This window comes from Pteropus medius, unplaced genomic scaffold (genome assembly GCF_902729225.1).
Source record: "Pteropus medius unplaced genomic scaffold, Ma_sr-lr_union100, whole genome shotgun sequence".
NCBI classification, from domain to species: domain Eukaryota; kingdom Metazoa; phylum Chordata; class Mammalia; order Chiroptera; family Pteropodidae; genus Pteropus; species Pteropus medius.
The window spans coordinates 9804727-9817910 of NW_024340699.1; the positions used below are offsets into that span (position 1 = coordinate 9804727).

General features: G+C 35.6%; 1 protein-coding gene across 8 annotated transcripts in view; it reads left to right on the forward strand.

Moving 5' to 3' along the window:
- RANBP17 (RAN binding protein 17) overlaps window positions 1-13184 on the forward strand; it is a 249100-nt gene that overhangs the window by 8306 nt on the left and 227610 nt on the right. For 7 of the 8 annotated variants that reach the window (XM_039877752.1, XM_039877743.1, XM_039877708.1 and 4 more), the window contains 3 exons: window positions 2739-2829; window positions 7936-8102; window positions 11289-11354. In XM_039877752.1, coding sequence (XP_039733686.1) covers window positions 2739-2829; window positions 7936-8102; window positions 11289-11354 — 324 coding nt within the window. The remainder of the gene's footprint in view (window positions 1-2738; window positions 2830-7935; window positions 8103-11288; window positions 11355-13184) is intronic. The other variant, XM_039877758.1, reaches the window with a different exon arrangement.

A 13184-nucleotide genomic window follows, 5' to 3' on the forward strand; every position in this document is an offset into this window, starting at 1 on the left:
AGAACGGAATTATTTTTTCGGGGATAACATTTTGCTTAAGTGGGGTTCAAAGTTAGTATTTCCTATCATCAACATTGATTGCAAATTTATATATGTTAATACTGATACATAATGAGATTTTACATCTTTCCTCTTGGAAAATACCTTTTCACACAGATAGGTATTGCCAGATATTGCTGTCAGTCCACGAGCATGTGATTTTCATGAAGCATATTCCTCACTTAGAAGGCATTTATAGAATTGTTCAAACTTCTCTTGATATTTGCCTTTTAGAATGTCAGTACATTGCAGATTAATCACTTCCAATTGAAGGTTGAGAGGAAGCTCCTCAATAGCTCAGTTAAATGGATTTTAAAATATGGAAATTTCCTTTGCACTTATGTCAAGGTCTGAAAAATGCTGCTGGAACTGTGGTTTGAGCTCAGAAAACATACTCAGCAATAGAGATCTTGTTCTTTGTTTTAACTTTTGGCGGGGTTGAAGTGTGTAAAGCAGCTTGAAATTACTTGCGATTCAAACAGTGTCAGTTATTGAAATGACTTTACTGCATAGTAAGTTTTCTCTGATAAGTACTAAGCACTGTTTGCCTTTTAGGCAATTTTATATCTTTAGGTCGAATTCATTAAGAGACATCATGAAGTTTGTAGCAAAAGCTGATTTCCAAAAGCCATTCAGTATTCAACAGTAGTGATTTAGAATGGTTCTTCTCATTCAGAAAAATTTCATTGTCAGCCTCAGCTAAAAAAAAATTGCAGTGCAACTTTGCCCCTGCCAAGCTATTGAACTGTTAGTGTGGTAGGGCAGGTCAGGATTTTTTGCTTCTATTTCTGACAGAAATTTACAGAACCGAAGATAAGTTCATGAATGTGAACGTCCACAGTTAACATCACTGATTCATTAACACTGACAGATTCAATTATTTACTACAGCCCTTTTCTGCTCGATATATTTTTACCACCAGTTGTGACACATCTTAGCAGATACTTCTTCAGGTAGTACAGAATTAATGTTTTCTCAGCTTCTTTAGTTTCACCCACTCTTCAAAGATGTTAATTCTTTAGTCACTGCAAACTTAACATCAATTTCTGGAATAAACATACAGTTAATATCGGCAACACTAGGAGCAGTATTAGTAACATCTGTCAGCTCATCAAGAACTAAGGAGAACCTCAGATCATTTGCCTTGTGTGAAATCCACTTTGGATGTTGCTCAGATGTCTCCCGCTGTTCGAACATTGTTCTCATGGAAAGGCTAGTCTGAAGTTTATTTTCTTGGCACATATTATATAATATTACTTCGGCTACTGCAATAAAATAATGGTGATTTAATTAACTCTCCATTGGTAAGTGGCTTTCCTTGCTTGGCTAACAAAATGAGCCACTTCAAAAATTAACTTTGGTTGCAGCTTATTTTATTTTCTATTTTTTGAAGAAATTCTGCTGTGATGCGATATTCTGTTTTCAGTTTTCTACTTTTTCTGACTGTCGATTTCCTGGGAATTAGGAATATTGTTATAAGTGTTTAGTCCGATATTGTCAACATATAGCATATTCTTTTAGTATAGCTATAGTGCCATTGCGTAAAAAGCACATTGCTTTACTATCTAATTCAGTAGTAAAATAATCCACACTCCACTGTACCTTAAAAATTAGACTTTGAAGTCCACTTTCATCTTGTTTTGACATGATGAATATGCACTGGTAATAATAAAAGGTACATGTCATGTCATGGTGATATCCATGGCACTCTTGGCCCTGTGGAGTTATAACTACATCACTGCAATTTATAGTATATTGAGCAAACGGTAGGAGGCCACGTGCAGCCTGTGCTAACTCCTCAACACTGCTGTTATAATACAGAAGCAGCCATGGACAATATGTAGATGATTAAGTATGACTGTGTTCCAATAAACTTTACTTATGGACACTGAAATTTGGATTTCATATATTTTTCACTTGTCACAAAATATTATTTTGATCCCCCCCCACCCCCGAAATGTTTAAAATAGTGAACATCATTCATAGCTCATGGGCCTTGCAGAAACTGGCAGGATTTGGTCCACAGGCCTTATTTTGCTGACCTCTGGTCTGGTGAATAAAAAGAAAGGACAATCTTTACGAGAAGTTGCTGGGGGCGTCATAAATCACTGAACTGAATTTTGAAGGATGAATCCGCTGTTAAGACAGCTGGTGGCCAGAGGGAACACACATCTGAAGGAGGGGGGAGGTCGAGGCGGGAAAGACGTCGAAAGGAACTGAGAGAAGGCTCTTGTGGTCAGAGGATAGTGACGAGTGGAACCAGATGAATTTGAAGAGATAATCAGAGGCCAGAACATGCAGGACCATATAGACATGATAAGAATATTTTATTTGAACTTATTAATAATCATTTTTGTCTCTAGATTGCTTGCTTTAAGAGACTGCCTACACCTTCCTCAACAACCAAACTCTGAGAGAGAGGGAGGGAGGGAGTGGAGTGGAGGTGTGTGTGTGTGTGTGTGTGAGAGAGAGAGAGAGAGAGAGAGAGAGAGGAGAGAGAGAGAGAGAAGAGAGAGAGAGAGAGAGATTGGAGGGAGAGAGAGAGAGAGATTGAGGGAGAGAGAGATCCATAGTATATCTGCCAGTTTGGCAAACAAGAAAAATTCCCATTATTGCTTAGGAAAAGTCCCTATCATACTGTTTTGGTTACTCTAATTTCATTTGTGATGATAATAAATCAAATTTATTATTCTTTACAGACATCCTATGCTCAGCTCCTTGCAGCAACATGCCTTTCAAAACTTATTAGCCGAGTCAGTCCTTTGCCAGTTGAACAGAGGATAGATATCAGTAAGTGGTTCATTATGCTTTTTATCAACTTGTATTTTAAAAATAATTTTTTCCTTTTAAATATGCTAAACTGTTAAAGGCATGCACATTATTTGATTCTGTCATTTTTTAAAGATGAGTAGTCATGTCTCTTTTACCTGTCTAGTAATGAACAGTGATTGTGACACAAAAATGCGTGATCAAGAAAGCATGTGTTTAAATTAATAATAAATAATAACTAGCATTTTTTGTGCACTGTTTACTAAGATTTGCACTGGCTCATTTTATCCACCAAACTTATAAGGTGGACATTATTGTTAGGCTCATTTTATAAATGAGGAAATTAGATTTAATCGGCTCTGTAATGTGCCCAGGATCACATAGCTAGAAAGAAGAGCAGCGATCTAAACCTACACTGTGTGGAGTCCATGCTCTTAGCCATTGTCTCAACTTCATATATAACTGAATGGTAGAAGAAAAGTAAAATATCCAGTATTTCTCAGGATGCTGTATCAAAATTATTTGAGATGCATCTAAAATCAAATGCAGATTCCTGCTAATTAGGAAGTTAATGTGAACATGGATGAATAGTTCTTGAGACTTTGTTGGAAAACCGATTCTATGAAGTAGCAGTGTATTTTTCAGAAGTAATGTATTTTAAGCTTGTGTGTGTATGAGTTTTTCATATGGACAAAGATCTAATAATTGAGGTATGGGGTTTTTTTGGTTATCTTTTTACATATTAGAAATTGTCGACTCATTTCTGTTTTCCAGTTCTCAAGGGTCATATGACTCATATTCGAGTATCATAAAAATTAAAATGTGATGGATCTTTAAGCTCAGTTTTTGAATGGTCAGATCACAGAATGACTTATGTTATTTGCCTCATGTATTAGGCTGATCTTTCTCTAAGCACCTAGAGTCAGAGGCACTGCAGAAAACCTAGAGCCCTACCCATGCATTATGGACGTGTGTGCTTAAGAAAACAAAAGAGAAATTTACAGTTTTAAAAACAAGGATTCAAACACTATAAACCTAAGTCATAAAACATTGTAATTTTGTTTATTTGGCTGACTTTTATACACACACATACACACATTTTAAATAGGTTTTATTTTTTTAGAGCAGTTTTAGGTTCACAGCAAATAGAGTTCCCGTATATCTCTTGCCCCCCACATATAGATAGCTTCCCGCATTACTAGCATTCTGCACCACGGTGGTATGGCCGTTACGATTGATAAACCTACATTGATGCATCATTGTCACCCAAAGTCCCTGGTTTACATGAGGGTTCACTCTTGGTATTGTGCATTCTGTGGGTTTGAATAAATATATAATGTCATATATCCCTGTTATAATATTGTACAGAATAGTTTCACTGCCCTAAATATCCTGTGTTCTACCTACTCATCCCTTCCTGCCCTCTAACTCTGGAAGTCAGTGATCTTTTGACTGTTTTCACAGTTTTGCCTTTTTCGGAATGTCATGTAGTTGGAATTGTACAGTGTGTTGCATTTTTAGATTGGCTTCTTTTACTTGGTACTGTGCATTTAAGTTAAGATTCCTTCATGTCTTTTCATGGCTTGATAGCTTGTTTTATTTTAGTACTGAGTGATATGCCATTGTCTAGATATAGCACAAGTTTATCCGTTCACCTACTGACGAACATCTTGATTGCTTCCAAGTTTAGCCAATTATGAATAAAGCTGCAATAAAGCAGACTTTTGTGTGGACATAAGTTTTCGACTCATTTGGGTAAATTCCAAGGAGAGTGATTGATGGATCATATGGTGAGAATATATTTAGGTTTTAAGAAGTTGCCAAACTGTCTTCCAGTGTGGCTGTACCATTTCACTTTCTCGTGAGCAATGAATGTGAATTCCTGTCGCACCACATCCTTGTCGACATTTGGTGTTTTTAGGGTTTTGGATTTTGGCCATTTTAATAGGTGTGTGGTAGTAGGTCGGATCTTACATTATTTGCAGTTCCCTAGTGACATGATGTTGAACATCTTTTCACATGCTTATTTGTCATGTGTATGTTTGGTGAGATATCTGCATAGGTCTTTTGCCTATTTTTTAAAATCAGGTTGTTAATTTTCTTATTGTTGAGATTTGAGTTTTCGGTATATTTTAGATAACAGTCCTTTATCAGATAAGTCTTTTGCAAAGATTTTCTCCCAGTCTGTGGCTTGTCTTCTCATTCTGTTGACATTATCTCTCAAAGAGCAGAAGTGTTTAATTTTAATGAAGCCCAGCATATCAATTATTTCTTTCATGGATCATTCCTCTGTTGTGTGTAAAAAGTCATCACCAAACCCAAGGTCATCTAGGTTTTTTTCCTTATGTTATCTTCTAGGAGTTTTTCTACTTTTGCATTTTGCTTTTAGATCTGTAATACATTTGAGTTAATTTTTGTGAGAGTGTAGGGTCTGTATCTAGATTCATTTTTTTGTATGTGAATGTCCATTTGTTCTGGCACTATTTGTTAAAAAGACTGTCTTTGCCCTGTTTTATTGCCTTTGCTCCTTTGTCAAAGATCAATTGACCCTGTTTATGTGGTTCTTCTATTTCTGGGCTCTCTGTTAATCGATCTGTTCTTTTGCCAATACCACATGGTTTTGATTATTGTAGCTTTCTGACAAGTCTTGAAGTTGGGTAGCGTCAGACCTCCGACTTTGTTCTTCTCCATCCATATTGTTTTGGTTATTCTGGGTCTTTTGCCTCTCTAAATAAACTTTAGAATCGGTTTGTCAGTATCCATAAAATAACTTGCTTGGATTTAATGCGATTTCACTGAATCTACAGATCAATTTGGGAAGAACTGATGTCTTGACAATATTGAAACTTCTGTCTATGAACATGGAATATTTCTTCATTTATTTAGTTTTTTGATTTCATTCATCAGCTGCAGATTTTTTGTAGATGTTCTTTATCAAGTTGAGGAAGTTCCCTTCTATTCCTAGTTTGTCGAGAGTTTTTATCACGAATGGCCAATGGATTTTTCCTGCACTATCGATATGGTCTTGTGACATTTTTTCCTTTAGCCTCTTGATTTTCAAATGTTTAACCAAGCTTGCAAACTCATTTTATGATACTTCTCTCCAAGACATTTTAGTGTTAACAAACTTGCAGCCACATAAGTTATTTGTGGGGAAACACTTTTAATTTCTAACATGCTTCATAAGTGCTAAATATTGTTGTTATTGTCATACAGGCATTTGACACTCAAAGAACCTTTGGTACATAGCTTTCCAACTTTCTCTCAACTTTTGAGAGTCTGCCAGCTGTTTTATTTCATTATCCCGTGTGTCTTCCTAAACATTTCATTTTCTTGCTATGGCTTTTCACTTGGACTATGGATGAGATTACAGTTCTCTTCTTGATCATTATCATTGATGCTTACTAAACTGGACAATATTTAAATTTAAGTCATGTAAAAAGCATAACATGAGAATATTTTATGTAAAACATTCAGATAAAATACCAGAAAGATCGTCTATTAATACATTTTTTTCTGCCTTAGAAAATAAACTAATTAGCCTGTACCTTTGCTCAGGCAGTGTGGGAAGGTGTGCTGGTTGGTACCAAGATTAAATGTGAAGTTTGACTTGGTCTCCCATTCATTGTTTTATTATTTCAAGATCATCCTTCTCATGGTTACTGCCACCCACCTATGGGCTCCTCATAGCCCCACCAGGTTAAAACTTTTCAAGATATTAAAAGTAAAAACAACTGAAGTAAATAAACCAGATTTTCTTTTATATTCAGAAAGCAGTGTCGTCTTTTTCAGTTTAGTTATTAAAATAAAAGATTACACATAATGAAGCTCAAGAGAACCACATTACTATAATAGGAGAAACCTCTTTAAGATTTATCTTAATGCTAGGAAAATCTGTGCTTTTAAAAATATATATTATTTTATCTTATTTTTATTTGTATAACTATAATTTTAATGTTAATAAAAAATAAGGTTGAAATATGCTAGTCGTGAGAACTTTTTTTTTAATGCGAAGACTCTCACTGAAGGTATCAAGAACAATGATTGACAGTGTACTTGGATTTTGGACTCTTTTCCATTAAAGTTATTTTTAGTTAAATATTCAGGTACTTAACTTTTCTTCACTCTTTTCCCAAATGGCATGCTGCCCTTTGGAGACAAAGTAGAAATGGAATCTTTCCCTTTTAAAAAAATATTTTCTTGTATTTTTCTGGTAGACTTTGTGTCATAATTGTTACTGACCTCAATTACTTAGTCCACTAGCTCATACTTGAATTTGCTACCTACTTTTAATGATTTTGGTATATTTACCACTAGTCTATTTGTACTTTCTTTTGCTTATATACTTATTTTTATCATATCGTACTATTTGTACTTTTAATGCCACTTAAACAGGTTTATAGTAAGTTTCGCTATAACATGACACATGCATTCCTAAAAGTGACTGTGCTATTCAATACTATGTATAAAACCACAAGACTTATGAGAGAAATGGGATTATGGAAATAAAATTCAAAACTGTCAATGACACATTAAAAAAAAATTAACAAAAGATGTAGTAGAGTTTTATACATGTTAAATGGTGAAGAAATTCATAAATAGTCGAATAAATACGGCTTTTTAACTTGAAGAAGACCCGAATTTGGCTTGTGGATGTGGCTTCGGGAGCGTTGCTGCCTGGGAGTTATTATGCAGTGGTGGAAGGAAGGTGATCTGAAATAGGGTGGGAAACTGTCACAGCAGAGAAGGGTGGCTGGGGCTGATGGGAACAGGGTGAATGAGGCAGCTTGTAGATTTCTGAGGTGTGCGTATTTCATGTAGGGCTGGGTTCACTCGGCCAAGTCGAAGTTTTTTGTATTCACTTAGCATTTTTTTTCTACACAAAATCATGCAAAAACAAAAGTGACATTCTCATGATACACACATTTCCCCCTAATATATCATTTGAATTGGAACAAATTTGCTCTTTCAAATTAGTCTTATAGCAGATCTTATATAAATGAGTATATATCTTACAGAAAGAGATTGACTTTTTGTCAAAGAACGTATCATCACCACCTGTTTTTCTTCCATGATTCACATTGTGTTACTGAAACGTTCAGATGGTCATAGAATGTTTTCTTCCAGGGAACTACATTCTTAACTATGTGGCGTCACAACTCAAGCTGGCTCCCTTCGTCATCCAAGCTCTAATTCAAGTCATTGCTAAAATCACTAAATTGGGGTGGTTTGAGGTTCAGAAAGATCAGTTTGTCTTCAGAGAAATTATTGCTGATGTGAAGAAGTTTCTTCAGGTAAGTAGGCGTCATTACATCACTGGAACATCACTTACTTGCTTTCTTTTTGCTTTAGAAACTGCTTTTCTTAAAAGCCGATGGTTTGCTTGGTTTTGTGGCTCCCACTACCATGTTAGTTATGAGTTGTTATTTATCCCCTGGGTACTTTATTTTCTTTTTTTTTTGCCAGTCATGAGGATCATGCCATTGTATAACTTCCAGACCAGAAGAATGCATATTATGTTTTCTAATTTCAAAAATACGTGTTCTGACATTTCTAACATAGGTATCTGTATATGCAAAACATGTATATGATGTTTTCATGTATTATCTAAAGCTCATTACATCTCTATGAATTTCATTTTGTAAATGAGAAAACAGGCATAAAAAGTTAAGTAATTTGCATAAGATTGCACAGTAACCTAGTAAAGCGTAGAGCGTGCACTTCAAGTTTTCTAACTTAAGATATATATAATATATATTTAATTTTTACATTATACCACGTAGACATTTTTAGTCTCAAGAACATTTCAACCTGCAGTTATAGCATATGCACACTTAACTTACACAAATTCAGGTATTTGGGCTGTTAAAAAAAAAAAGGCAAGAGGACACTAATTTAAATTGTGCCAATGAAACCGGTTGCCATTCCACATGGTATTGTATGTCCTGGGATAACATATGGGAAACCTAAGTCTGCTGTTTCCTGTTCCTGTATGCCTCTTAGGATGACCATTGTGCTCTGCTCAGTGTGATCTAGATGTTTAAAGATCCATATTTTTTCATACAAACATTATCTCTGCTTGCAGGAAAGCACTGCAGCTGGCGCTCTGCTGAAGAAGCAATAATGTGTTAAAATTCTCAAAGAAAAACTGGCAGTTTGGATTAATTGAGAGAGAGTTCAGTATCGGTTTATCAGCAGTTAGGGGCCATTTAGACTTTCTGAGATTTTCTTTTTTATATAGTAACTTTAAAATTTAATCCCTGTGTACGATGTAACTCATTCATATAGTGCAATGATGGAAACCTCAGAAAATAAAATACTAGACCGCGCTGCTTCTCTTTCATTCGTATTGTTGAAACCATGGTTAACAAATGCGGCAGGTTCTCAAATAACGTTGCTTTATAATAATAATGTTGATGAGATGCTATAACTTGTTTATATCAATGAGCACCTGGTATAATTGGTTTGGGTAGAAGTCATTTCCCTTAAAGGCGCAGAACCTATTGAGGTCGTTAAGTGAGGACTTCCTGTATTTGATCATCTAAAACGACACAGGACACAGGCATAAGTGTTTTCAGCTCTGGGGAGATCTGCCCTGAGGCAGAGGGGTAGTTTATTCAGAGGAGTTTCGAGTTTGGCTAACACAAAGCACCCCTCTCATCATTGACTAAGATTGCACACAGCTCCTCAGGAATCATTAGCATAGACAAGAATAGGCTTCGAAGTTCTTTTTTAAAAAAATCAAGGTCTAAAACTCAGTGGAATGAAATCTTTCTTGTTGGCTAACATTTTTCAAGCTCCCTTTTCAGTGGCTGGTAAGTTGAGCTTCAGTTGGGCTTTCGTGTGCTTTTGTCAGTTTTGAAAGACTAGAAGAAACAAAATGTTTTATATTCAAAGTTTATTGTAGTATCACAAAACAAGCACTTGCTCTCTGGGTATACGACTTGACCTAACCTTTATTCATGAGAAGGACAATTGACTTGACTGTGTTAGTACTCTAAAATAGTACCCATATGGTTCCTGTGAGTATCAGCAGCTTCTGTAAATTTTATACTAAATTTATTTTAAGTTCGTTAACTCTTTAATGGCCCGAAGTTTTTTCGTTTCTCTGTCGTTGCAGCCTTATCGCTGCCACAGTCCAGACATTTACGTGCCTCTTTCTACGTGCATACCCAGGAGATCCCCCCGTTGTCTGGGGGCATCGCTGTTCTCATTGCTGGTCCACAGTGAAATAAGGGTTTTATGTCAGAATATAGGCACACGTGGTACTTCCTTTATCAATAAAGCTGTACTGTGAAAAAATGCCAATGTACTTAGTGACTTAGCTGTTTTATATTACGGAACAAACTCTTTTATCTGGTCACATACTAGAACCAAACCATCCTTGGATTAGAATTGAGTTTGTAGATGACCAGCAGGTTCACGGACCAGCACTTGGTCAGGGAACCACGGTTTGAGGAGCATTGGACGAGTACGCGGAGGATGGACACTTCGGTGACAGAAAGTCGGTAGCCCAGTCCAGGCAGTTCGTATTGTTCTGATGGGCCATAGAGAACTAAAATGCAGACATTATGGGACGTTTCTTTTGTTTATGTTTTTATTTTGAGATAATTTGAACTTAGTTATACCTAGTGACCCAGTGTTAATGGAATTCTGTGATAGGGAATGACCAACTATAAAATTAAGACTTGAAAAGTGCATCATTTGTATTAATGCCTTTTTATGATTACACTGTAATTGGACATTACATTTATTTTTTTCATCCTTCCAGTTGGATTTTGCATAAGGTAATTTGTTAGTAATATGCCCATGAAATCTGAGTTTTGATTTGAAGGAAGTTTTTGAAATTAAATTAGAAGCTGATTAAATTAAAACATTATAGAGGCAATGAAACTGTATACCATGTTGATAGTCATGTATTTACCACAGTACATTGAGCACGTTAGATGCCTTCATTATAGATATGCAATAAATGCGCACACATGTACTACAAAAATAACGTTAAAAGGTTCTGAGTGATCTTATCTGATATTAGATCAAGGGGTTTAAATTAGTTCCTGAGCTATTATTTATTGAATACAGCTATCTCAGTAGCCTTCAAGCAAATTTATAGAACTAAAAAGCATTTTTCGTTCATTCGTGTTCATAGTCTTATGAAAAGTATTAAACCAAACTTGAATTTTGAGGTTTAGTTTATTCTAAGTCCTAAGTACTGAAACCATTTTGTGGAGCGTCATGCAGTTCTAAGGCAGGTGGGCTTTTATCCCCCTCAACTCTGCATACCGAAACTTATTCTTCAAAAACGAATTTGAAATTCTTTTGGTCTGTTACTCAGTAATTTTTATACATATTTTACTAGATATATATTTAAGAAAATGTGATGTTTCAGTATTTAATTATTTGTAAATATTACCTGGTTTACACATTAAGAACCAATCACATGTCTCCACTTAGGCCAAACTTGGTTATTTTCTCCACAGGGTACTGTGGAACACTGCATAATAGGAGTAATAATCCTTTCAGAATTGACTCAGGAAATGAACCTGGTAAGCCTTTCAGTCTAATGGTGACATGAAGTTTGCTAAGTAATGCTGTCTCTTTGATGTAAAATCTTCTTTATATGGCATAAAACTCTTGAGTAGTTTTTTTTTTCTATTGGTGGGATGATAATAAGTGTTCGAACTCTTTCATTGCTATTGAAAATAACAGCAATAGTATAAAGTACTACAAAGAACGGGGAATTAGACATGGTCCTTACTCTGTGGCAAATGGAGAATTGTCCTTTTATCTTCTGTATATATAGTAATACACTAACCATAAGAAATAAATTAAATGCAGAAGAGAAACAAACCTTTATTTGCTTACAAATAGAAGAGAAGCCGTTTGGTGAATTGATTTTCATTGGTGAATTGATTCTCAACAATGGGCGCACAGCGGGACTCATTAAGGAACAGGCCACTTGGCACTCCGCCACATCTAGCGTGGATTTTCACCCCGCATGAGGGGAGTTTTCAGAAGCTACGCCTCCCCCCAACGGTGCCTTTATGAGCTCAGCAGCTGAGCGCATCGTCACCTGCTCCTGGGCACGCTTGTACTTAACACGGTTCTAAACCAAACAAAAGAAGTTGGATTCTACATGGAATAGTGGTATAATAAAGGAGAATGTAGTGTCTGTATTTAAAAATGTCATCTTGAAATGGCCTGTGTGTGGGTGTGGGTGTGTGTGGATGGATGGATATATATATATATCCATCCATCCATCCATCCACACACATAGACATACAGGGAGAGCTTGCATATCCAGGACCCCTTGCCAACTCCCTTTGGAGTGACAACAGTTTCTGCATATATTAAAAAAAATATCATCCAAAATAACTATTTTCTACTTGTATTCAATCAGGAATTAGAAAACAATGAAGAGAATAGTACAACAACCCCATTTATTCATTGTCTAGCTTACATAACCATCAGCTTTTTGCTAATCTTAAAACTAGCATTTTCTTTTCATTTCCTACTTCCTAGCATAATAGTACTGCAGACGGCCCTGGTAGTGAGGATTTGCTGTGTGGGGGTCATTACTGAGGTCAGATGTTACCTGGCGCATGATTCAGAGAGCAAATAAGTTGTTTTAATTTTTAATTAACTACCTTAAACTTACAGAAAACATGGGAGTACAGTACAAAGTTCTTTTCTCAGCCATTTAATGCTGAGTTGCTGACACGATTCCAGAATACTTTAGTGTGTTTCTTACATTCAAGGACATTTGCTTGTATAACCATAATACAACAATTAAAATCAAAAAGTTAAATGACATGTTATTGTTATCCTCATACTCCATTCAAATTACATCCTATGTCCCAGGAAGCAACAAGTTTAGAATATAGCATCTTATTTATTTGACATGTTTTTTTGGTCTCCTGCAATCTGGAAAATTTGTTTCCTATATTGAAGGAAGTTTTACTTGAAAGAAGGGAGAAATGCTGGAGATGCTAATTCAGATCTTACATATTGGATAACAGATTCTAGTAACTAGTTCCTATAATCACTTTGAACTGTTACATTTCACATTTCTATAAATAAGTTGCATTTAGGTATAGTTTAAATTGTATGATGGAGCCTTTGGAAGTGTCTGATAATCAATTTTGAGCTTTTTTTTTTTTTTTCAAATTTATGAACATTAGCAGGGAAAATGCTTTATTTTCTTCCAAATAGCAAAAGGAATGCCGTAGGAACTGTAGTCCATGGTGTTAATAATTGTTTGGGTAGCTGATGTCAGCTTCGTTTGCTCTTTCCTATAGATAAATGGAAATATTAATGGTATTAATAGTGTGGTTTTGACCCTATTATATTTTGGAGGCTCAAGAACTAGCTTTAGT